General features: G+C 34.7%; 1 protein-coding gene across 2 annotated transcripts; it reads right to left on the bottom strand.

The window, feature by feature from the left end:
• Positions 1–1258: 1258 nt before the first annotated feature.
• On the bottom strand, positions 1259–27231 carry LOC127833810 (tectonic-3-like). Of its 2 annotated transcripts, XM_052359268.1 has the most exons (14): positions 26999–27231; positions 22810–22927; positions 20844–20947; positions 19860–19901; positions 14331–14579; positions 13717–13838; positions 13199–13337; positions 12051–12238; positions 10671–10796; positions 7182–7291; positions 6183–6320; positions 4874–5063; positions 3611–3754; positions 1259–2552 (listed from the first exon to the last, which is right to left on the bottom strand). In XM_052359268.1, exons 1-14 carry the CDS (start codon positions 27219–27221, stop codon positions 2274–2276), a joined length of 2172 nt encoding a protein of 723 aa, XP_052215228.1. In that variant the 5' UTR covers positions 27222–27231; the 3' UTR covers positions 1259–2273. The 2 variants fall into 2 exon arrangements, with proteins under 2 accessions (XP_052215228.1, XP_052215238.1); XM_052359278.1 differs by lacking the exon at positions 19860–19901.

Genomic DNA, 27231 nt, shown 5'->3' with positions numbered 1-27231 from the left:
CTGGCACAATAAGTGGGAACAGCGTTTCTGATCAATAACTCGTCAACAAATCGACAGATATGCTTGATACTTCCCATAACATTGGCCTTGGACAGTAGATGACCCCTATTGAAATTGGGGTCACTATGTCACAATAAGTGTGAGTATTGTTTCCGAACAATAACTCCTCAACGAATTGACCGATTGGCTTGATACTTCACATGCGCATTTGCCTTGGACAGTAGATGACCCTTATTGAAATTGGGGTAACTAGTTCAGTCATGTATGGAGGGGCATGTCTCAGACCGCAGAACACTTATTTATTTCAGAAATTTAAAGTCTTATTTTTAACTTTTAGTTTTATAGTGCTTCTTTTCATTTTTTTTTATTCACCGACTTGTATTTAAAGTTTACATTTAAACGCAACCTAAACTTGTGAAATTTATTAGCTTTATCAGTATTTCAGCTAAAAGTGCAAAATTATAGCCATAGGTGAATTAGTTTGTTAATGTGTTGAATAGCCAGAATTAATTTCAGTTGTCAGTTAATTGCTGGATGTTTACTTCTGCAATTTACCCACATGCTTTATATAAGTTTTTTTTAACTCTTATCAGTGCTGGAACCGAATATTGAAAGCCTTTGCAAACAGTTTGGATCCAGATGAGACACCACAGAATGTGGCCTCTTGTTAGGATCCAAACTGTTTGCTATTCTGATAGTATTCTTTGAAAAAAAATCGAAGAAAATGCTAATTTTAGAAATGCAGCAGACCACATTTTAGCAGACAACAAATTTCCCAGCATGCAAAGGGTAAAGTGACAGACTTTTTTGTTAAGAAATTACAGCATAACTTTAGAATTGCCAACCTTCTTGACCTGTGATCCATGAACCAATGGTCAATATTCTGTGTTGACTTCAGTTCAGCTAGTTTGTTTATAACATGGTTTAGCTGTACAAGCTATAAGACATTGCTATTTAACCCTTACAGTGCGGGAACCGAATTTTGAAGGCCTTTGCAAACAGTTTGGATCCAGATGAGACGCCACAGAAAGTGGCGTCTCATCAGGATCCAAACTGTTTGCTATTCTGATAATATTCTTTGAAAAAAATTGAAGAAAATGCTAATTTTAGAAATTCAGCAGACGACACTTTAGCAGACGACAAATTTCCCAGCATGCAAAGGGTTAACTACTTGCTTTGACATCAGTCTATCATATTGCAGGTTCTGTGGACAAAAGCAACACCTGACTATACTACTGTTGCATAAAAGAAGAAAGGCTTATTTTTTTGCTTAATTTATTTATTAAATGTCATTAATATATATACAAATAAACATACAAGTTTAATAATGCAAATGTTTCAGTTTTTGTTTAATAAATAATGACATAACATGCAAACTCATGGACGGAAAATATATGTTTCTTATTTTTCAAGACGATAATCCATGCAGATGAGCACTGGCACACGCACATTTTGGTCACTAATTTTTGAAAACAAATAAATATTGCTAAGATGGTGATAAATAACTTTTGTCGAATTTAAAACTCTGTTTTAGTGATATTTTGATATTAGTAAATACCAGCATCACCACAAAGCAGTTCAAGATGGATATTAAGTTGTGCACATCTTCAAAAGTACTAGTGAAATATAATAAATAATATGACATCTAACGTACTTAACTGGTGTTTGATATAATTTTCAGGGGCATGTTATCACCAGACCCCTTGTTCACCAAGCTTTTAACTGATATTTTAACTTTGGTTGCACTTGTGGATAACATTTGAGATTTGAGTTTTCTATCTGAAATCTCATGTTTTGTGTTTTCCTAAAGATACAGTGTTGATCATTTAAGAAATATAAACTTGCTTAAGACATTTAAATGCAAAAAACCTATAATCTGAGATTGCAAAAATAATCTTATGAATGTAAGGAATGTTTTTGTAACTACAAGCTGAAGTAGAGATTCAACTGTCAATGGAAACAGCAGTTCAAACAACAATAGTCAAACAGTTGTGTCGTTAAAAAAATGAGATAAAAACCATATTTTCATTCCTGAATTCTAATCCTGTCTTTATACCAAATGCACAACCGTCTATGCAATAATATAATTGTAATACAATTACAAGAACAATAACAAATACATATAAGATTCACGCAATCTCTAAACTCGCATAAAAGTAACTGAAAACCTGACAAAACATATTACATGAAGAAAGTTCATTCTAGGGCCCACATTTTAACTCACAGCAAAGATAAAAATATCACAATAAAGTAGACTCTAATATCAACAAACCTTATAATGTCTTCAAGAACAGTTTACAAAACACCACTGTCAAGAGACTTAAAACTAGTGATGAGCTGCTGAAGGTTTGCGCATGCTGCGTAGAAACTCCCCTGTTGGACGTGTAGAACAAAAATGGGTAGAAAAAGTCGTTGGGGACTTTGGCAACGAATATGGGAGCTTCCCCCTGGGCTCCTGTGGCAGGCTGTGAGGCATCCACGTATGAGACCGTCTGACTGACCTCAAACTTCTGTGTGAGACCCACACCATCTTGGCAGAAGGCACCAGTACACTGTTAATATGAGTGATTTTTTTATGTGTATTTTTTTTTTCAATGTTTATACAATTGTTTAAAGGATATATCCCCCGGTAATGGTAATTGCAATAATGTTGATGATAATATAATGGAAATGCATAAATGCAAAAAGCAATTTTTAGGGGTTTGTCACAAACAAGACTGATACTATGGCACCATTTTGTAAGCTATATTCAACAGCTTATGACTCGGATATATGTGGATCACTGAGGATGTAACAAGTGTCTTGCACATCTACAGTTTATGGTGATCACATATATGAAGTTTTAATCTAATCTTAACAATTGGGGAAATAGTTTACTCCACAAACTTATAATATTTTATGCTGACTCACAAAAAGACAATGTGACTCCAATACATGCCTTCAATAATGCGGTATATGACTTGCGCAACAATATGCCTAATTTAAAAAGAACAATTACATATTATTATTGTATTAGCAAACTGAATCTCAGCTGATAAGAAACATTATTATCATGTAAAAACAAGAGCTGTGTTTGTGAAACACAATGCCCCCTACTGCCCTTTGAACCACACGGTAATTATTTTAGGAAAAAAAAAAGACCTTTGACCTTGAAGGATGACCTTGACCTTTCACCACTCAAAATGTGCAGCTCCATGAGATACACATGCATGCCAAATATTAAGTTGCTATCTTCAATATTGCAAAAGTTATGACCAACCTTTAAGATTTGGGACAGACACACACATACAATGACAGACAGATAGACCAAAATCAATATACCCCTGATCATTCGATCCGGGGGCATCAAAAGATTAGAAAAATCACAAAACCATATTCAATATGACACCTTTAAAGTTTAGATAAAGGAATGTCTTACCTGTCAAATAGGAATTCCACTCAGTGTATTGATCAATCATTAAATATATTTTTCAAATATCTTTTCTCTCATCTGACTAAACAATGACATACTGCATTGCTGCATTTGTGAATTGATCAAGGGTCACCACCAATACACTGAAATATTTGACTGGTTTTAGGAGTTCAATGAAGCCTTTTAGACACATCTTACCACAAAGGCGATGTCCCTGGCTGCGTCATACTGTAGAGCAAGGCCTATGATCTTGCGCTGGGGGAGGGCCAGGGCTCCCACATTGGCATACAGCACCTGGATATGCAGCCCCATCTTCAGACGACAGCTGGTACCATCCACTCCCTGTCAGAGAGGCACTATATGAGCCGCATTCTGAGAATACTGGGCATAATGCATGTGCGTAAAGTGTCGTCCCAGATTAGCCTGTGCACAGGCTAATCAGGGACAACACTTTCCGCGTTTATGGTATTTTTAGTTTCAAGGAAGTCCCTTCTTACCTTAAATCACGTTTAGGCGGAAAGTGTCTTACCTAATTAGCCTGTGCGGACTGCACAGGCTAATCTGGGACAACACTTTACGCACATGCATTATGCCCAGTTTTCTCAGAACACGACTCATATGCACAAGTCATCGGTATTGTATGTTTTACATGTTTTTTTCACAGGCATTTTATTTTACTATATAACAACAACCCTATTCATAAACAAAGTACAAAAACAATAAAATAATATATACACTAAAAGGTTTACTACTTAAGTCTCATTTCTATGCATTTTTTTATGTAAGAATTAAAGATATTGATGCTTTCTCCGATTGATTTCTACAAATTCATCCAGTATCAAGGGTTTATAGCTTCAAAGGGTTTAAACTTGTTTCAGAAAAAAATCCTTACCACCATGTTCAATAACAAACAAGAGATGTGCTTCTCAGAAACACAATGCCCCCTAATGTGCCGTTTTTAATTTTTGTATTTATTTTTACCTTTGACCTTGAAGGATGACCTTGACCTTTTACCACTCAAAATGTGCAGCTCAATGAGCTACACATGCATGCCAAATATCAAGTTGCTATCTTCAATATTGCAAAAGTTATGACCAAGGCTAAAGTTTTGAGACAGACACATAAACACACACACACATACAATGACAGACAGACAGGCCAAAAACTATTTACCCCCGGTCATTCGATCCGGGGGCATAAAAAAGCAGTAACAGCTGCAAAAGTAATACTACTTGCAGCAGAAGTAGCAATTCAAACAGAAGTTGTAGTAGATTTTATAACAATACTTATTTGAAGTCATGAGTGTGTCCTAGAAACAGTCAAAGCTTTCCTGAGGCGATATAACAGTCCCTTAATGCATGGATTTGGAAATAAGAGTCACTGGGCCAGGTGTATCAGTACCATTAAAAAAGATATTTATAATACATCTCCTTGTGTAATGACACACAAGCCTGTACATACATTGGCCTCTGTGGGTGCAGGTCGGTTGCTCTCTATGATGCGGACCCAGTCTCCCGTCTTGTTAGTGTTGGTGTTACCAAATGTGGCCACATAGCGGTTGGGCCCGCGGGCATTCACACCCTCCAGGGTTTGAACAATCAACTCCTGAATGTTCTGACATATCTGCTGGTTGATGGACGTCAAGTTCAGCCTGGATGTCACATTTTAAAACACATAAGCCTCCCTCTGGGAAAACAAGGCTAATCAGGTACAACACTTTCCCATAAATAGAGAATAATAGGTTGGTGACGTGGATGGAGAATGGTTATCTGGCAAGTCAGTGGAATTTATCGGGTGAGCCGAAGGCGAACCCGATAAGATCCTCCAACGAGCCAGATAACCATTCTCCATCTACGTCACCCACCTATTATTCTATTTATCCTGTCACATTTACAACATTCGTTGAAATGTTTCTAAAATATCTAGTTTTCGAGTATTTTATGTTTAAATATGTAATATGGTAAACATCACGCGCGAAAAAAACATTGTGACGTCACGTCAGGCAAAGCGCTTAGGCTAGCTTCCATCTTGTTAAAACACACATTACTCGTAATTAATTCAATACACAAAGACGAAATTATGCTGTTAAAATAATTATGTTTTTTTTACATGTATTTGGTATTTTATTAATAGAAAAAAGTATATTTTATTACTAGTAAATGCATGCGCATGCGCGAATAGCAACTGACATATATTCGAGGTCACATGGTCATCTAGCCTAATATCTTTTGGGATATTAGGTTACCTGGTTATCGGGCTTATTTATAGGCATGTGACAGGATAAAATTCTATTTTTTCAAGTGGACTGCACAAGCTTATCTGGGACGACACTTACCAGACATGCATTAAACCCTGTTTTACCAGAGCATGGCTCGTATGGTAAACTTCTTGCTCAAGATTGAAAGAATCATTTGTAAGTGTAAGTCAACTTCTCCATATTATTAAATTCCAGAAATATAAACTATTTATCTTAAATGAAGTTTTTCTTCAGACTTATACGGCTATGGTCCTTGTTTTAACTATTAAAACCACTCCCTACCATTTTCGAATGCCACTCTTTTGGACTTTATGTTTATGAATATGATTGAGAATCATGATATTTCCTCTTTATGTTATTCTTCACAAACGTGTTGCTTTGATATTTTCAAAACAGGACAGCCATGAAATTTATTATTTTTAATGTAATTGCTGATACTTATAAAAAGGCATCAACAAGTCACAGTCATTTAGACATCAAGATTTTGTTGTTGTTTTAACCATTAAAGCCTACCTGATGAAACAGCCTGTCCTCATGTTTTCCCCAAATCTCAGAGGTATCCTGGACGCAGTGCTTGTCTCACACATTCCAGTGACTGAGGCACGCACAATTGTCAGGCCCTCTTCTACTGAGGACTCCAAAATCTCCTGAGTGACCCATGTTAAGGCTTGTAGCATTTAATACCTCGTCCTAATTGGATTTTTAACATTTTTGAGCGGTCTGTCCCTATTAAATAACTTTATGAACAAGAGATGTGTTTGTCAGAAACACAATGCCCACTATTGTGCCGCTTTGAAATAAAATTTCAATATATCATTTGGCAGGTTTAGAAATTATCTCTCTTTTAAAGCTTATTACTTCCCTTGGTTTTGTTCTTTAAGACCTTTGATCTTGAAGGATGACCTTGACCTTAACCTTTCACCTCTCAAAATGTGCAGCTCAACGAGATACACATGCATGCCAAATATCAATTTGCTATCTTCAATATTGCAAAAGTTATCACTTGTCAATCATTTTACAAAATCATTAATTACAAAATTGAAACAAGAGCACCGCATAACTGGTTCCAACACTCAGCTGCGGGTGCAATTTTAAATAAATGAACGCTTGTCAGAATTATTTTTTTTAGAGGTCACAGTGACCTTGATCTTTGACCTAGTGACCCAAATATGGGTGTGGCGTGTAGAACTTATCAAGGTGCATCTACATATGAAGTTTCAAAGTTGTAGAAGGAAGCACTTTGATTTTAGAGCAAAATGTCAAGGTCTTAGCATGAGGCGGACGGCGTACAACAATACCTCGGGTTTTCTCCGAAAACAGCCGAGCTAAAATGGATGAAACCTGCATTACATTAATCTTACGGTTAATTGAAGCTGTAACATTTTTTTAGGTAATCTTAGGGGAAAATGTTGAATACCAACATTTGCTATTTTAAAGTATTAAAGTCGGTCCCAAAGGCTTAGAATTGAGGCATTTTTAAATGTCATCAAAATTCAAGTATTTAAAGGATATTTCTTGGCGCCATCAAGCCCTGTAGTTTCATTGAGGGTTCCATAGCGTATTGGCTTGCCAATCACATATCCTGGGTTACCACTCCTAGCCAGAGGAGTAGTGTCAGACAACTGCAAATGTACAAAAACAACTCTTGCATTATTGTTGTCATCTGCGTAATTTGTAAAATTTGTTATCCTCCACATGTAAATTGGCTTATTGACAACATTAAAACATTAACTTTTTTTGTTACACATATTACCAGATAATTATTGTTTTAGTGAAATGAGAATGAAAACACTTTTATATGATGAACCAATAACGTATAATAGAGAGTTAATAATAAACACAAGATTCTGCTTTTAAAAAGCCCATATGACATCAGGCGATATCATTACTGGTTGAATGGGCCAATTAAAAAGTCCAAAATTAGGTCAACATCAAGCCTCAAGGTCACAACAAAGTCATCTGATGCTGGTGTGTTAAAGTGTTCAAAGATAACATCAATACAATAGCTGTGTAGCAAGGGGTATTGATGTAAGCTGTGTAGCAAGGGGTATTGATGTTAGCTGTGTAGCAAGGGGTATTGATGTAAGCTGTGTAGCAAGGGGTATTGATGTTAGCTGTGTAGCAAGGGGTATTGATGTTAGCTGTGTAGCAAGGGGTATTGATGTAAGCTGTGTAGCAAGGGGTATTGATGTAAGCTGTGTAGCAAGGGGTATTGATGTAAGCTGTGTAGCAAGGGGTATTGATGTAAGCTGTGTAGCAAGGGGTATTGATGTTAGCTGTGTAGCAAGGGGTATTGATGTAAGCTGTGTAGCAAGGGGTATTGATGTAAGCTGTGTAGCAAGGGGTATTGATGTTAGCTGTGTAGCAAGGGGTATTGATGTAAGCTGCGTAGCAAGGGGTATTGATGTAAGCTGTGTAGCAAGGGGTATTGATGTAAGCTGTGTAGCAAGGGGTATTAATGTTAGCTGTGTAGCAAGGGGTATTGATGTAAGCTGTGTAGCAAGGGGTATTGATGTAAGCTGTGTAGCAAGGGGTATTGATGTAAGCTGTGTAGCAAGGGGTATGATGTAGCTGTGTAGCAAGGGTATTAATGTTAGCTGTGTAGCAAGGGGTATTGATGTAAGCTGTGTAGCAAGGGGTATTGATGTAAGCTGTGTAGCAAGGGGTATTGATGTAAGCTGTGTAGCAAGGGGTATTGATGTTAGCTGTGTAGCAAGGGGTATTGATGTAAGCTGTGTAGCAAGGGGTATTGATGTTAGCTGTGTAGCAAGGGGTATTGATGTAAGCTGCGTAGCAAGGGGTATTGATGTAAGCTGTGTAGCAAGGGGTATTGATGTAAGCTGTGTAGCAAGGGGTATTGATGTTAGCTGTGTAGCAAGGGGTATTGATGTAAGCTGTGTAGCAAGGGGTATTGATGTTAGCTGTGTAGCAAGGGGTATTGATGTAAGCTGTGTAGCAAGGGGTATTGATGTAAGCTGTGTAGCAAGGGGTATTGATGTAAGCTGTGTAGCAAGGGGTATTGATGTTAGCTGTGTAGCAAGGGGTATTGATGTAAGCTGTGTAGCAAGGGGTATTGATGTTAGCTGTGTAGCAAGGGGTATTGATGTAAGCTGCGTAGCAAGGGGTATTGATGTAAGCTGTGTAGCAAGGGGTATTAATGTTAGCTGTGTAGCAAGGGGTATTGATGTAAGCTGTGTAGCAAGGGGTATTGATGTAAGCTGTGTAGCAAGGGGTATTGATGTAAGCTGTGTAGCAAGGGGTATTGATGTTAGCTGTGTAGCAAGGGGTATTGATGTAAGCTGTGAAGCAAGGGGTATTGATGTAAGCTGTGTAGCAAGGGGTATTGATGTAAGCTGTGTAGCAAGGGGTATTGATGTAAGCTGTGTAGCAAGGGGTAAGCCAATGCTAGTCATTATAGGATAACCATCAATTAGGAGTTCCTGAATAAGCCTTTTTCAGAAAAAAAGGGGAAAATGTTTAAGTCAAAACGTGATCTAGTTATGTGAGTGTGTTGATAGTGGTCTAAAATATTGAGCATGAAAGCATCAAAGATTTGTAGAAAACATTCTCAAACAGGGCTTTTTCTCCAGTTTTTGTGAGGCGGCCTTGGCCCCTCCATTTTGTGAAAAAAATAAGTCTTGAACTGTTCAAAATTATGAAAACATGAGTCATGAACTGTTCAAAATTTTGAAAACATGAGTCATGAACTTTCAAAAATTGTGAAAATTAGAGTCACAAACTTCTTGAAATTATAAACATTTGAGTCGCAAACTTCTTGAAATTGTGGAAATTTGAGTCGCGAATTTCCAAAAATTGTTAAAAAACGGCCATTCTCACAGAAGGAAAGAAGCCCTGTCAAAGTAAGACAAAATACGTTTTATGTTTTTGTTTAATCAATTAATTGGACATTTTGAGTTAGATTTAGTCCAAAAGCAGGTCATTATGAGGTCATGTGATGTGAATGTGTTGAGGGTTATAAAAGATAAGATCCATAAAGACCAGCTTGTCAGCATGCCTTACATGTCATATTGGGTCAACCAAGAGTTTGGACCTTCTAGGTGCATAAAAAGCCTATACACTTGTATCATTAATAAATTACAAACATCTTTTAGTGTAATTTCTTTTGATCTTCAACATTTGCCACAGTGCATCTAAATCAAAACTCCAATGAACAGGATATTAAATTGGGTGGTTTCCTAACATTTAGCATGTTAATTGAATCTAAACCTCTAGGCTTTAATATCTGAAAACATATGTATATTTAACGATATAAAAAATACTGGTTTCACAGCCGATTGCTTTCATACAATATAAGCAAGGAACATACAACTTAGGGTCTCCCATTTAAAATGATTAATTTTCTGTTTTCCCTTCAAACAATTACAATAAAAATCTGAAAAAATTCAAACAGTATTTTAAAGTCATATCAATAAAATAGTTTCCTGTGATATTTATTTATATTTAATAATGATTTGATTTGTTGACAGCTTTTTTAAAGGACAATAATTTCAACAAAAGATTGCCACTTTGTTACATTATTATCATGTGAAAAATTTCTTTATATACATGTACCTTTAACTTTACATTTTTCTGTGATTTTGAATTTTAAAAGCTGCTTGAAGATAGTAAACCCAAGTAAACCCATTAATTCTAAAAAAAAATTGCTGCAGAAACCTATCATCTGTACATCAGGTCTTAGCAATTGATGCTTATAGGTATGACTTAGAGGACATTTTCTCAACCTTTTTTATTGCCCATTCAATAGTCAAAACTGTATGATATGTCAAACACAAGTTTTGAAAAAAACATCTCACATTTGAACGACTGCTTTTTATTGGTAAAAAAATATTATTTCATTGAAAGTAAACAAAGAAATGTAACATAGAAATTAAAGAGTTTCAGATATTGCAATTTGGTTAAACATTTATCAAACACTGTAAACGTGAGACCCTTAATTTCATCTACATATGTATATACACACAACTAAATGTCAATACATACTGTAGTGTAGGCCACACTGTACGTCTGGGTCAGAGGAAAGTTGTTTTGCGTGACGTCTCTGAATACAAACTGGGCCTGGACAGCAGAGATGCCAAACGTTCCAATGGTCGTGATGAAATATCGCACCTGGTTGAAGAAAAAAACAGCATAAATAATTTTTAGGATTTGAAACTGAAGAATTTGATATGAAAATATATATTATTTTAAAATTGGTAATTTATATGCAACACAACATTTTAAACTAACTTTAATTTTTCCAGACAAAGGACATCATCTCAAATAATGCTTACAGGACATCATCTCAAATTATGCTTACAGGACATCATCTCAAATAATGCTTACAGGACATCATCTCAAATAATGCTTACAGGTTGTGAACACGTTTTTCTAATCATAAGATTAACCCTTTGCATGCTGGGTAATTTGTCTTCTGCTAAAATGTCGTCTGCTGAATTTCTAAAATTAGCATTTTCTTCGATTTTTTTTCAAAGAATACTATCAGAATAGCAAACAGTTTGGATCCAGATGAGACGCCACGTTCTGTGGCGTCTCATCTGGATCCAAACTGTTTGCAAATGCCTTTAAAATTCAGCTCCAGCGCTTTAAGGGTTAAGATTATTTTAGCAACAAGTAGAAAACAAACTAATTAATAAATACAGGAAAACATGTACTAGCCGAAACTACAGGATGTTTTGTTTAATTACACAGACAACATGGACATAAAAGATTAAAATACTCATTGATCTCATGAATGTACAAAAACTTGCAAACACCAATAACAGCAGCACCTATCTCACCTACCAACAACTTTGTAAGTTTATTGATTGAATACATTTATTTTATAAATAATACAAATTACAAATAGAGGTTTCAATCATGCATTAAATGAAATTATGGATATGTACAGTACAATCTGAAACTCTCACTCAATAAATATTTCATATGACATCTTGAGTATGGATTCTTGATGTTCTCTAACCAGAATAATTTCTTCAAAGTAAATATCTAAGCTGAAAAAACGTTTATGATACCTTAAAGAAAAAAAACATAAGATCAAAGGTAATTAAGGCTTAAAAAAATGGCTTTCTTTCCGACACATAGGACACTAAAGGAGTTGCCTGGCCTGAAGCCAATAACACGCCTGGCCTGAAGCCAATAACACGCCTGGCCTGAAGCCAATAACACGCCTGGCCTGAAGCCAATAACACGCCTGGCCTGAAGCCAATAACACGCCTGGCCTGAAGCCAATAACACGCCTGGCCTGAAGCCAATAACACGCCTGGCCTGAAGCCAATAACACGCCTGGCCTGAAGCCAATAACACGCCTGGCCTGAAGCCAATAACACGCCTGGCCTGAAGCCAATAACACGCCTCCTTTACCTCCTGCACCACGTTGTTGCATGTACTGGTGCTAGCATTGAATGCTGGGGTGCGAGGTGCGGTGAAGTTGCAGGTCACGAGGCTGCCATCGCTCAGCTGACAGAGGTGGGGTCGGGCCGTGGCATTGATCTGCAACGTGTATGGGTTGTTGTACAGGGTCTGAATGAGGTTTGGATTCACTGTGGTCGCTGAAATGTACAGATTTGAGGTGGTGAGAGAACAAGGGCAGTTGAACGAAAGCACATGCTACTTTTCTTGTTCTTGTCAGCGTTTCTGGGGCTTTTTTTACACCAATCTTTTAATACAGTCAAAAATGTTCTTTAGTACAACAAATTAACCGAGTTATAAAATGTGTGATGATCTACAAGCAATAAGGACACATGTTCTGAGCAAGTTTCATGAAGATTGGCAATTAATTAGGCCTTTAGAGTATTAAAAAGATTTTTGTTTAGTTTGAGCTACCTTGTTTCATATCCCACATAGGTAAACACAGATATCAATGGGATTAAGTATCGCGAACATTGGGCCATAATTTTGGCCTCTAATATCCTCACAAATCCAATCTTGATGACGGATGCTTCGCCCTCCAAGGATAACAAAAGTTTATCATAAGGTAAAGCATAATGTGTTTAGGGAGGTAATAATTCTGCCTTGCCAAGTCCAACTGATAATTTTGATGCCTGATAAATGTCACATGCTCTGTTATTTAAATATAACTGTGAAATAAACTGAGAAACAATAATAACAACATCGCCTCGAATTTGTCGAAACACCATAAGAAGCCACACTGACACCCTAAAGGTATTCACTATTTTTTACACAGAAAAATGCCAAACATTTATTATCTTTTTAAGAAAAAATCATTTTAAGATAAATAATCAAACAAAGACGTAATCTTATACCCACTCAGATACACATTTTGATGCATTTGTAGTCCCTTCAAAAATCAAATTAAATTTAAGACTTTCCTTGCTAAATGTAAGTTTTAAAAGCTTCCTTTCCAACCCTTAGATACTGTTGGGTAGCAAACAACATAAAACCTGAAAGTCTGCAAGTGACGCGCAGGCTTTTCTGGTTTTATGCTGGTTGCATATAGCAATTTTCACTACGCTTATGAGTGGAAAAGAGTTAAATCATCTGATTTTTACGTGGTGCAGGGGTGGTTGTTGGCGGTGTGGTTGTTGTTTCATTGCTGGGAGTTGTGGTGGCTACCGTGGTCACAGGCGCAGCAGTGGTAGATATACCAATGAAGGTTCCATTCACAACGTAGCCAAACAGGCCTGGAGTCTTAAAGACAGTGATTGAAATGTAAATACAAATGACTCCTAATTGCAAGATTTGCAGTTTCTTTGTTGATCATGGAATGTATTGTTCACAAATAATGCTAGCTGAAAATATTGAGAGTTGGATTATGTATTAAAATAGCATATTTGCCTTAGATGTTTGAAATGAGTCCAAAAAAATAAAAATATGTTGAAAGGATCTTCTTTTATCTAATATGTTATTTAAACTAACATGTTAGTATTAGATGAGTAATGTTATTCAATGTTTCTGTTCTCTATATTTTTTAACAAGTGTATTGTATTTTACGTGAATATCTTTTTAGTAAAATATTACATTGTAAAATGTTCTTCATGAATTGTTTCTTCTATTATGTAATACATACCATAACAACCCGGAACCCATCATGGTAGCTGGCTGCACTAAGTGAGGCAGTCTGAGTACAGGTGTTAGCAGTGAGAGAGTTCACAATACGGGTACACTGACTGGTTATTGCTTGTAAGTAGGCTGAAAGGCACAGAGACACAAAAGTCTGTACAGTAATTATCAAGTCAGCTGTCTGCAAAGAAATAAACAAACAATTTAAGTCAACATGTAGGAAAAATGTTCTTTGTAAGTGTACACATGACTACTGTGGAGTAAGAACTGTTGGATTTATTTCATCATACTCATCGTCAAAAACCCATGAGTGCAATTCCACTGAAAACTGTGGTACATGGAGTACATGACATGAATCAATACTGGATTATTTTTCATGCTTCATACAACTCATTAACAATCTGTATGAACTTGAATAAAATAAATAGGAACTGTTTTCTCCCAAGTGATCTGCATACCGGTATAGATCAAGGGGTTCTCTTGAAATCCTGTGAAAACTTTTTTCATGTTAAAAGTCCCTGTAACCATTTAACCACTTTGCATGACTGTAGGTCAAAGCCGTCTTTTGATATAATGAGCAAGCAAAATGTTCTTCATACCAGAATAATTCTGATCACTTACGCAATGCATTCTGGTCTGAGCAAACACTCGAAGTCAACGATTTCGGGAGGACAAATTCGCCACGAGCTTGATTTGGGAACACGATGTAGACCGGATCCCCGGCCTTATAGAAACTGTTCAAGTCATAGGTTGGTTCCACCACAGTTATGGGCCCTTGAATGCTTGTTTTAGCATATCTGTTTACATATGAGTTGAAGGAAGGGATGTCCAGAATAAAATCTGGGTCCAGATAGAAGTTGCGTTTCGAATCTAAAATAATGATCAATATTTGAAAAAATTATTAAATTTTCATTTTCTATGATTGGCAAAATGCAGGCAAACAATATTCCTTCTTAAATTCACAAACAGCATCACATTTTTTGCAATGAGCTTCTAATTAAACATTATACATAATGGTCACATTATGAAAGTATGGCAAATCTAATTTCTTGAAGATTACATCAAAGTTTATTTGTTATAAAATAACATGTTAATGTAATCATTAACAACTATTGCATGATAAGAGAGGGTAATCATGTCATAGTCAGGATGGCGATGTCCATGCAGAGACGGACAGTTTTCGATGTTTTATTCCCTTCAGTACTTTTGATTAATTTTGAAATGAAACTCTCTTTACAGCCACATCAGTAAGAAAATGGTCAGAGTTTATTTTGTAATAAAATTTGCCTCATATCTCGATTTTACTTGCAGCAAATTTTCTAGGTTGAGCAGTAATTAGGTCATCCCACTATGAAATTTCCAGAGAGTAAAGTCGAAATATAGTGCAAACATAAGAACAAAATAAAAAAAAAAGTTACTTTCTTGCTGATATGGCTAGAAAATTAGCAGCATTAAAAAATATAATGCAAACAAGGGCTGTTTGTAAAACATGCATGCCCTCCATATGGGCTGTCAGTTGTAGTGGCCGCCATTGTGTGAATACGTTTTTTGTCACTGTGACCTTGACCTTTGACCTAGTGACCTGAAAATCAATAGGGGTCATCTGCCAGTCATGATCAATGTACTTATTAAGTTTCATGATCCTAGGCCTAATTATTCTTGAGTTATCATCCGGACACGATTTAACTGTTGCGAGTCACTGTGACCTTGACCTTAGACCTAGTGACCTGAACATTCATAGGGGTCATCTGCCAGTCATGATCAATGTACCTAAGAAGTTTCATGATCCTAGGCGTAAGCATTCTTGAGTTAACATCCAGAAACCATTTTACTATTTCGAGTCACTGTGACCTTGACCTTTGACCTAGTGACCTGAAAATCAATAGGGGTCATCTGCCAGTCATTATCAATGTACCTATGAAATTTCATGATCCTAGGCATAAGCACTCTTGAGTTATCATCCGGAAATCATTTTACTATTTCGAGTCATGATGACCTTAAAGAAATAAACACAATTAAATTAAACACTGAACAATCTCAATCATTAGAAGGCCTTCTTACACTTAAGGAAATATTAATTACTTTAAAAAATATGAAGCATGACAAAAGCCCAGGATCAGATGGTTTTACAGCAGAATTTTTTAAAGTTTTTTGGAAAGATTTAGGCCACTTTATAGTGAGAAGCCTCAACTATGGTTTTACCTCTGGAACCATGTCAATTACTCAAAAACAAGGTATAATCACATGTATACCTAAAGATAATAAACCCAGACATTTTTTGAAAAACCTAAGGCCATTAACACTTTTAAATGTAGTTTACAAGCTTGCATCTGGGACTATTGCTAACAGATTAAAAACTATCCTTGATACTCTTATTTCTAAAGATCAGACAGGATTTATTAAAGGCAGATATATTGGTGAGAATACCAGACTTTTATATGACATTATGCAATATACAGAAGATAACAATATCCCTGGACTCTTGATGACCATCGACTTTGAAAAGGCGTTCGATACCCTTGAATTTGATTTTATAGAAAAAACATTAGATTATTTTAATTTTGGTACAACATTGAAAAAATGGATTTCACTTTTCCTACATAATACCTTGACGGCAATTCAAATCAATGGGTTTTTGTCAGAATTTATAACAATTCAAAGAGGTTGCAGACAAGGAGATCCAATAAGTTCCTATATCTTCATTCTGTGTGCTGAAATTTTGGCAATTAAAATAAGAAATTGTAATGAAATTAAAGGAATAGTGATAGAAAATATTGAATATAAAATTTCTCAGTTTGCTGATGATACATCTCTCTTTCTGGATGGCACAGATGTTTCCCTTTATGCTACCCTCGATCTTTTAAATAACTTTGCCTTATGTTCTGGATTGAAAATCAATTATGACAAAACAAACCTTATATGGATTGGCTCCAAAAAGTTTAGCATACAATCAATAAAAACTAAATATAAACTAGTCTGGGGCACAACAAACTTTAAAGTTTTAGGAATATTATTTGATGTTGATTTAAAGAAAATAATAGAAATAAACTTCAGGAGTAAACTGGAAAAGCTGCACAATATCATAAATTTTTGGAAAAGAAGAAATTTAACACCCCTAGGAAAGATAACAGTTGTTAAATCACTACTACTTCCCCTTTTTACACACCTGTTTGTAGCTCTTCCTAGCCCAGGAGAAAAAGTTTTAAAACAAATAAATAGCCTTTTTTCCAATTTTATATGGGATGGACCAGCAAAAATTAAACAAACTATTGCTATTAAATCATATGATGATGGAGGAGTTGCCATGACTGATATATATGCTTTTGAAAAAACTATGAAAATGACATGGTTAAGGAAAATTGTATCAAGTAATGGAAAATGTTTCCAACTTGTATATTCTATGTTTGATGTGAAGAAAATGTTTAATTTGGGAAAAAAATACATAGAAAAAATTATGATAAGTTTAAAAAATTGTTTTTGGAGAGATGTCCTTACATGTTACATTGAGTATATTAATAAACAAAATGTCAGTAAGTGTGAAGATATCCTTGATATGCCGTTATTTTATAACCACAATTTTAAGATAGGTGGGAATATTATATATAACAAAAAAATGTATGATAGGGGAATTAGATATGTAAGAGATATAATGTGCACTTCTGGAGAATTTTTAAAACAATCTGTATTAGAAACTCTCATTGGCGTTAAAATTAACTTTCTTTTTTATGAAGGTTTAATTAGAACTGTGAATGCATTTATCAGACTATCAGGACTTCCATTTATTAAAAAGCCAAATATACAATGTGCATTTATATCATTTTACTTGAATAACATTGTATTTGGATATAATCAAAACAAACTTGTCTATAAATGTTTTAGCTATAATACAGATATACCCACTTGCCATTTAAAATGGAATACACTTTTTAATAACGTTGAATGGACAAAAGTGCATGCATTTGTTTTTATTATATCTAAAGACACTTACACTCTGTGGTTCCAGACAAGAATTGTTCACAGAATCCTAGGAACCAAATCTTTGTTATTTAAAATGAACATTGTTCATGACAATTTATGTTCTTTCTGTAAAGAAAATGAAGAAACCCTATTACATATATTCTGGGACTGCATTTTTACAAAGAGAATTGTTAATTATGTTGTAGACTTTTTAAGATCCCATAATGTGCAAAAATGTACTGATATTTCATGTCAAACAATGTTATTTGGTTGTACAAGTATTAACATGACTGATATTAATATTCTTATTCTTGAAATTAAAAAGTATATATTTGTATGCCAGAGAAAGGGTCTATTACCTTCAATAAGGGGGCTGAATAATTATCTTTGCGTAGCATGGGAGATTCAATCTAATACTAAATGTAAAGAAAAGAAACTACTTAACTGGTCAATTGTAAAACTTTTTGTAGATCAATAGAACAGTGTTATTGTAAATTGTGTTGTTTACTTAAAATATTTAATACCATGGTCGTTTGATTAATGTTTTTAATTGTCTGAAGTCAAAACGTTTGATTAAAGCTTATGTTTTTCTGAAGTCCAAACAATTGTTGTTTTTTTTTTGTTTCATAACATCGCATGTATGTGTCTGTGTATGTGTGAACTGTAGGATTGTGTTTATATAATGGAATGCATGGATTTTATATACCTCTATTATATTATTCATTTGAATTGTTAAACAACTATATTATATACTAACAGAATAACATGAAAACTAATGATACACTTTGTAATGTATGGAGGTGAATAAACGCTATAAATTCAAAAAAAAAAAAAAAAAAAAAAAAAAAAAACTATTTCGAGTCACTGTGACCTTGACCTTTGACCTAGTGACCTGGAAATCAATAAGGGTCATCTGCCAGTCATGATCAATGTAGCTATGAAGTGTCATGATCCTAGGCCAAAGCATTCTTAAGTTATCATCCGGAAACCATCTGGAAGACGGACCGATTGACCAACATGTGCAAAGCAATATACCCCCTCTTCTTCGAAGGGGGGCATAATAATAAATAGTAACAAAGAAAACTAGAAATGGTGCTGCAAAGGTCGATGCATATCCCCACGCTGCATGTTTGATCAAGGGACGCCCCAGGGTTGCTTATGGGGCCATGCTTAGTTGAGATTGACTGTATTGTCAGAAGAGAGGTTCAGTATCAATTAGAAGTGAATCTGTGTAGAAATGAAGAAATTATAGTAAAAGGCAATTTTGGGTGGGTGTGGCCTATGTGGGTGGGGCGCCCCAGGGTTGGTAATGGGGCAATGCATAGTTGAGATTGACCGTATGGTCATAAGAGAAGTTCAGTATCAATTAAAAGTGAATTGGTTCACAAATGAAGAAATTATAGTAAAAGGCTATTGTGGGCAGGGTGCCCCAGGGTTGGTAATGGTGCCATGCATAGCCGAGATTGACTGTATTGTCATAAGAGAGGTTCAGTATCAATTTTTATCAGTGCAGAAATGAAAAAATTATAGTAAAAGGCAATTTTGGGTGTGTGTGGCCTATGTGGTCGGGGCCCCCCAGGGTTGGTAATGGGGCCATGCATAGTTGAGATTGACCGTATGGTCATAAGAGAGGTTCAGTATCAATATGAAGTAAATCAGTGTAGAAATGAAGAAGTTAATGTAAAATAACCTAAAAAAATGAGTGAAAATCTCTGACCCGGCCCCACCCCAACCCCCATAACTTTTAACCCAGGGGTCAGATCAAAATTCCAAATAGTGCAGGGTCGCACATATGCTCATAGCTACCGTGGGCGTAAGTTTCAAGGTTCTAGTGCTAATAGTGTAGGAGGAGATAGTGGCCAGGACAGATGGACGGACGAAAGACGGAGATCAATACAATATCCCCACTTTTTCTCTGAAAAACATGGGGATAAATACCTGCTTCGGCATGGACGTTGCCATATTGACTTTCACTTGATTACCCCCTCTGATGATGAAGGCAAAAATATCTGTAGTGTTCACATTTTGTAGAGTAATGAAATTTAATTTAACACTCATTATGCCAATATTTCGGTATTTTTATAAACTGTTTAAAACTGAGAACAATAAAACAACAAATAAACATATTAACAAAATAAACAGATGAAACAAAATCAACAGCCAATATAGAAAATGTTCAACTCTGTGCCCTACACTTTATTTTAGAAGTCAGCAGGTCAATATAAGACTTGTAATCTGAAAGAGAACCACAACTTAGGGAAACCTAGGTATTGTTAAATCAGTTCTCACATGTAACAAGTACATCTTCTTAAATATCGACTGATTTCAACTGGAAAAGATAAAAGATAACGAACATTCTTACAGCAGACTCTGAGGCTAACAGTATGCTTACAATAGCTAACCAAGTTTCAAACGTTGTTTTAATAAGCGTCTGATGAAATATTCAATATTTTATTTAGTGTTTCTTTTGACAGGTTAATGTTATGTTTGTCTGCTTTTCAATTTTCATCTGAAATTTATCTGCCTATTTTCAAAATAACCACTAAGTTTCATTTATATGTTAGTGGATCTGTGTATATTCAGATTCATATGCATATATATGCGAATATTACGCTAGTCAATTGTTCCATGTGTTTGTATCAGTAGAGACTGATACACACACTTGTAACAATTGACTTGCATAATATTCCATATATATGCATATGAATCTGAATATTTTTGGGGAACATAAAGCAGGTATATAATAAATTGCTTTATTATGTTTGTTATGTTGTACATATTACTGAAACAGCATAGAAATTAAATGGAAGACATTTCAAGGTAAATATATTAATATTAGTTAAAGTCAGTTAAAAACATCAATTACACTTAAGTGTGCTTGTTTATATTTTTATGATTTTCACACAACTGCCACTGATGTGATTTAATGTTCCTTCTAAACCAGGTTTTCACATAACTTGTTTTTCCCTTTTTGCCTTAACTTGTGTGTTAAAATGCCCTTTTGAATGTACCACGCCATGCCCCTTTGCCCACCAAGGAATGACACCACCTGTTGTCGTAAAATTTCTTATTTGAAAAAGACGGCCACCTTTCATATTTACTGGTAGGTGAAAAAAAACAACAACATATGTACCAAAAAAGTAATATAATAAAATGCATATACCAATAACTACTTACAGTTGTCAAAGTAAATACAAAAGAGACCCCCATCTGAGGTAGTATTTGCCGGTGAGTTAGAAAAAACAAAGATGTTCTCTTGGTAACAAAGCTTGTCATCAATACTGAAAATCATAAACAACACATTATTTCAGAAATAATCAATGATTTTAAGCTGTTTATTTTAAATACAAGGCCTGTTTTTCCTTCTTTAGATAAGGCCTTAAAAAGGCCCCATCTCACGAAAGAAAGGCCCTTCCCCTAAGAGAATTTCTGTAAATGATGCCATTTTCCCAAAATTTTCTACTTTCTTTGGGAATTTTCTCCGTTTTTTAGTTTGGTCAATAATTTTTTCCCTTCTATAGAAGGCCTGGCACTTGCTTCACATCAAGAAAAAAGCCCTGCATTAAACAATCATTTTGAGTTCTGTCTGATAGGAAAAAAATGACTGCTGTTTTAGGAGTAATTCCAAAACCATACATAAGAATGACAAAGACTTGTATATGGACATATACATCACAATTATGCAAACATTCTCACATGAAGTTATTATTATGATTTATTATAACTATATCACAAGGCCCCACAAGGTTCATGCCTTCTTTCCCCTTTGTAAATGACTACCGGGTACCAGTAGTTGATAAAGGAAGATATCAACTACCAATAGTAATTTTCAAAGGATACCAAGTTTCCAAGTTTATTCACAATGCTATTGCAAACTGAGTGCATTGTACATGTAAGTGAATCGATTGTGCTGTGTCCACTTAAGCGCATATATTCAATCATCTTTCAGTATATATATCATTAGGAATGATTCTTATTTCAAATAATTTGATGCTCATACACGTATGACAGTGTGTGTTTTTATAATAAACAATGTCTAACAGAAACATGTTGGGTGTGTCTGTATTAAAAATAACATTGACAAATGAAAGGACTAAAAAGGGTGGAACATTTTTTTTAAGAATTGGGATAAAAAATGGGAGAGGGCCACATTTTTTTAAAGGGTGTGGCATAAGAATGGAAGAGGGGGCAAAAACTGTTATTCTGATTTTGCTTAATTTCATCCATACCAGTATATTTACAAACAGTCTGAACAAAGTATAATGTTAATCACAAGCAAAGTATGAAATAAGTTAGATTAACAATATGCGTACACTTGGTCATTTTATGTCAAGAAACTGCATAAGAGATTGAAAAGATTATCTTTGTTACAACGACATCATGTTTGAGAGATTTATTTGAGATATTGTATATTAAGCTTGTAGTTCTCTGTATGGTAGACATTATAGAAGAAAGTAATACTATAATTCCACAATAAACAGAACAGAACAGTCTATTTAGTAAATCAAGGCCTCCAGCCCATAATACATAGCACAATAACATAACTTAATACAATTTCAGAGCTGTGCCCATGATACATAACACAATAACATCAAATAATACAATTTCAAAAGTTGTGCAATTTCAAAAGCGCAATCACATGTTAACAACAGATAAGTTGAGCAAACACTATAAGAGTTAAATTACCAGGCTTTGTCATGAAAAACTTTAACCACACCGTTGGTTGTGCGTTGATGTTTGGTTGTGGCAGGATGATGCGTATGACATTAATAAATTGTTCTTAACAAAGATTGATAAAACAAGTCTAGGGCTAAATGCCATAATAGACCTAACCCAGGATCAAAATAAAAGAGCTTCTAATTACAATTAGTAACTATTACACTAAACTGAATAATGAAAATGCATTTTTTGAAAACTATCTACACCAAATAAGGTTATGAATATATATAAACAGTTTTGATTATTTAACCAGAGCAATCAGGTGAGCTACATTTAACAAAAAATCTAGTACAGGTACAGATGGTACTTTTGTGGAATATTTCTTCAGACATAAATTTGTTAACATCTGATGTTATGTTGGATATTTATTTTTGTTTTCTTAAGAAATCCAATCATATCCTGAGTACTATTTATGTTTACTTACATGACTGAAACTGGATCGCAAACAAAAGCCTTTCTGTCATCAGGTGTACAGTTGTCGTCGCAGCAACAGTTGATATCACATTTGTTACCAGTCAAATCACATAGGCACTGTCCAAGCACTGAAACCATAGTGTACCTTTATTACTCAGACGGTACAAATTGATAAAAGTAACACCATTAAATAAATTATTTTATATTTTCAAGTTATCAAGCAATCTTAAAGAATCTTGCCTATATTCTTTTTATTCTATGAGAATTTTTTTTTGAAATTTGTAATATTTATTTCTTCTTCCTCTTTTCTCCTTGTTAGTTAATCTTTTAACTCGTGCGCCCATGCACTATCTGTCTTTGCACTTAATAATAACATAAAATGTATTTTGAAGATTTTTTAAAATCAATTATCTCTCTTCCTAATTATTTTAACTTATCTTCTGCCCCTTTTTGCAATCTATACACAATTGCTATAGAACTTTTTTTAAATTTATTTTCTGGGTATAAAAAATGAAAGATACAAAATGTAAGTACGTGGATGTAAAAGCACATATAGATATTATTGTTAGTATATACCTGAATAACTTGTATGTGCATTAATATTGAAGTGTATATACATGCACATGTAATATTAATATAACATGTTCTAAAGTATATATGTAACTGAAAAAATCTGTTAGATTTCTTAATCTGTACATTAATGTTGTAGTTCAGATTTATGTTGAAAATAATTATAAACAAGCAATCATGCATAGCTTAATGACTTGATTTTGAAATACTTCTTTTCTTTCTTAAAAAATAAATAAATACAAGAGATGTGTTTATCAGAAACACAATGCCCCCTATTGCGCCGCTTTGAAATAAAATTTCAATATATCATTTGGCAGGTTTAGAAATTATCTACCTTTTAAAGCTTCTTTCTTCCCTTGGATTGTATTTTTTTTACTTTTGACCTTGAAGGCTGATCTTGACCTTTCACCACTCAAAATATGCAGCTTCATAAGATACACATGCATGCCAAATATCAAGTTGCTATCTTCAATACATTTGTATTGCAAAAGTTATGGTAGGATATTTTTCCTAATTTATTGTATGCCTTTTAACTATAATGACATGGGAAGATTAATAAAACAAATTGTACAGACATTGGATATGAAATATTATGGACTAAACAACGAAACAAAGCCAATTATTGTAATGGTATAAATCAATTTTATAATGGTCTGAAAAGTTTTGCAAGTCACTTAATTTTTGCATTATTGTTTGAAGGTTTGGGGACCTGAAAGAACATAATTATCAAGTGTATTTATTACTGGAGTCAATTGTATTCCTTTTCAAGCTTAATCATGTGTTTCACTTAAAAGCCTACCTGTATATAAATACATTTGAGCCCACTGTGAAAAGGGGGCCTAATGCATGCGTCTTTAGTATCGACCCAGATTAGCCTGTGTGATCCACACAGGCTAATCAGGGATAACACTTTCTGCCTAAACTTGATTATTGCTAAGAAGAGACTTGATTGAAGCAAAAACTAAAAGCGGAAAGGATCGTCCCTGATTAGCCTGTGCAGACTGCACAGAGCATGGCTTATTACGATTTTTTATAGCCATTTTACAACATGGGTAATGTATACAATGCTAGTGTTCTGATTGGATATAAATGCAATATTTAACTCCACCTTCAAGGCAGAGAAAAGTACTGACTGATAGCAGCTTATGTACCATAACACATACTTAAACGTAGACAAAGTCCATTTCTGTTTTCTTTATGTTTTATTTCTGCTTATTAACACAACACAATGTTTTCAAAATGTTTGTCAAATACAAGATACATGCGAAGCCCGCAACGGGTCCCGCCCGCGACAGCAAGCAATAATACGTCTGCTATATTCGACTTCCCAAGCAAGGCTGTTCTATCAATAGAGATATAAACAAGGAAAGCTTTGATCATTGTTTTGTTTCAATTCTGTTTGGCCGTGTAAAGTCACGTGTCTACCTGTACAATTCTGATTGGCCGTTTATTGAGTCACGTGTCTGCAACATAAATATGAGGTATGCAACGGACACATAACAAATACATACGGAAATGACCGAAGATTGACACATAAGGTAAGCAAATATTTGTGGCCGGATTTGATAGCCCGAGGCTATAGAAATGTTGATTCAGGTGGCCGCCTATCCAAGAATGTATGAAACCTGGTACAAATTTCGATTATTATATCAACTCAATAATGCCCCAAATGTGCGTTTTGTGTGCGTAATGTTACACTTAGGGATAACCGTGTTCAAACTTTCAACGAGTTTTGCTTTTATCTTAAGATCTGCAACACAATTATAAGCAGAGGACATAAATTTATGCTGGTTAAGAGATCAGCCCTTACATTAAGATGGTTTGCTGCTGTGTTAAATGATGGTAAAGTTCTTAAAAGACTGCGAAGCGGACTTCTCCTTCATGTTATTTATTAAAGGAAGCTAATAAGTTCCAAGCGTAATTTTTTACATCTTACATGCTGGATTAAATTGTACCGGGATGTCTGTGATTTGAAAACCACCTCAGGGGAGGAAAATGTGCCACCCCCTGACATGGTTCAATTACACTCTTCATTTGTACATGAATCTGTAAAGTTAATACCTATTTGTAAAATAATATTCACATTGAAAAGAAGAAAATCAGCTGAAAGGAGGTGAAAAAATCACACTCCTGATTGTAAAATAAGCAACACCGAAGGAAGGCCCAGGAAGCTTTTTGTCAAAAATCCTGTTATGGATTAATAGAATCAATGTTATAGGCTGCTTATTTTTATATAAAATGTCAAAATACTTTAAGAATAACATGAGCAAGAGTTTCGTTTTTTCCATTAAAATACTATTCTTAGAACAATCACATGCACAAAGTAACAAATGTTAGCAACGAACCAGAAGGGCTGATATTTTGTGAACCATTGAACATGATACATATTACTATAGGGAGCTAAGTCTAGCCAGTATTTTGTCAAAATATTGCCTATTTAAATGCAGTTTTTGTTGTTAATTCAAGAATAAAACAGATGGACATGCTAAACTGAGCAGGTGCGCGTGACGCTAGCCATCAAAATTTAAGTATACTTAAGAGTACCCAGGGTACATTTAAGTCTGTATGACTAGATAACAAAAACAGAACTGTTTTCACGAAAACAGTAACATTTACCGAAAACAGTTTTTAAATATATGAAAACATTGAATATGAAGACGAAATCATTGCTTTTTACTATGTCTGGATCGAAAAAGAATAGAAATTAAAAGATATGCTAATAAATATGTTAAAACGTTTTAATCAAAATTATTTTAAAATAAAAATTAACGGCATTCAGTGTTTCATATTGGAAAACAGTAAAATGTACATCCGAAAACACTGAACACTTCGAAAAAAGTGTGTATTCAATACGTCAGTAAGAAATAGATATAGATAATACATAAACAATTCTATTTTATTAATTTGTATATAAGTCCTTTATTCCAAGAACCCTAATTCAAACTATGACACAAATAAATATATCCGAAAACAGTTACTGAAAACAGCGTAACAAATGAGTGTCATAATTGATCAATATAATATATAAGCTTGAAAATATGCAATGTCTTTCAGGTATGCCATACCTGGAGTCATTTTAAATGCCAGAGTATTCGGAAATCTCTTGAGAACATAAATAATTAATATACAACCATAGCATCATTTAAATGCGTACAGTACTGGAGCAAACATTCATTAAAATCATAGTTTAACGCAACTATAACGACCTAGCATTTCTACGAGTTAAAGAAGTGTTTTCTTGTAGTTTATGTTGGCAAGCAGCCGTTCGTGGTCATTTTTCGTCACGAGGCAACCTTTCTCAACAAAATGGAACATAGTTTAAGAAAATCGACCGCCATTTAGGCACTTAATGGCTTAAACATGTTGATGTAGGTGATTTTCCTTTGTCAAGAGATACCTACCTTGTATGTATAAATTATATCAGATTTTTTTTGTCAAAATGATGAAAAATGTTGTTATATGACATATTGGTTGTGTTAAAGTGACTTGGCCAATGGGTAATACACGTGTTGGTTTAATTATAAATTTAAGTATTACAAAAGTTTAGAGATTTTTTCGATTTTGATTAGTTCTTTTCTACGAAGGAACAGTTGAAAAATACACAAAAAAGTTACGCAAACTGCACCGACCAGTTTCCCCAATGACAGTTCTAGCTTGGTTGGGAACCACGGCCGCTGTAGTAGTGATAGGCGCGACCGTGGTAGTTGCAGGTATAGTTGCGTTAGTAACGTTTGCTGGTGGTTCTGTTGTTGTCGCTGCAAAAACTATAGATACATGGAAAAGGAAACAAAAAATCTCAAAAAACATTATTCTGTCAGACATGTACCGACATTGTTTCATTTTGGCCGCCATGATGTACACA

The sequence above is a fragment of the Dreissena polymorpha genome, chromosome 1 (genome assembly GCF_020536995.1).
Source record: "Dreissena polymorpha isolate Duluth1 chromosome 1, UMN_Dpol_1.0, whole genome shotgun sequence".
NCBI classification, from domain to species: domain Eukaryota; kingdom Metazoa; phylum Mollusca; class Bivalvia; order Myida; family Dreissenidae; genus Dreissena; species Dreissena polymorpha.
Note: the sequence above shows the minus strand (reverse complement) of the source record. Positions and strands in the feature narration are given on the sequence as shown.

Coding starts and splice junctions, on each gene's coding strand:
- LOC127833810 (XM_052359268.1), bottom strand. CDS start 27,221: ATGGCGGCCAAAATGAAACAATGTCGGTACATGTCTGACAGAATAATG. Junction 5,064..6,182: donor AGGACAGGCTGTTTCATCAG/GTAGGCTTTAAT, acceptor TGTGACATCCAG/GCTGAACTTGACGTCCATCA. Junction 2,553..3,610: donor CCAGGGACATCGCCTTTGTG/GTAAGATGTGTC, acceptor TCATATTAACAG/TGTACTGGTGCCTTCTGCCA.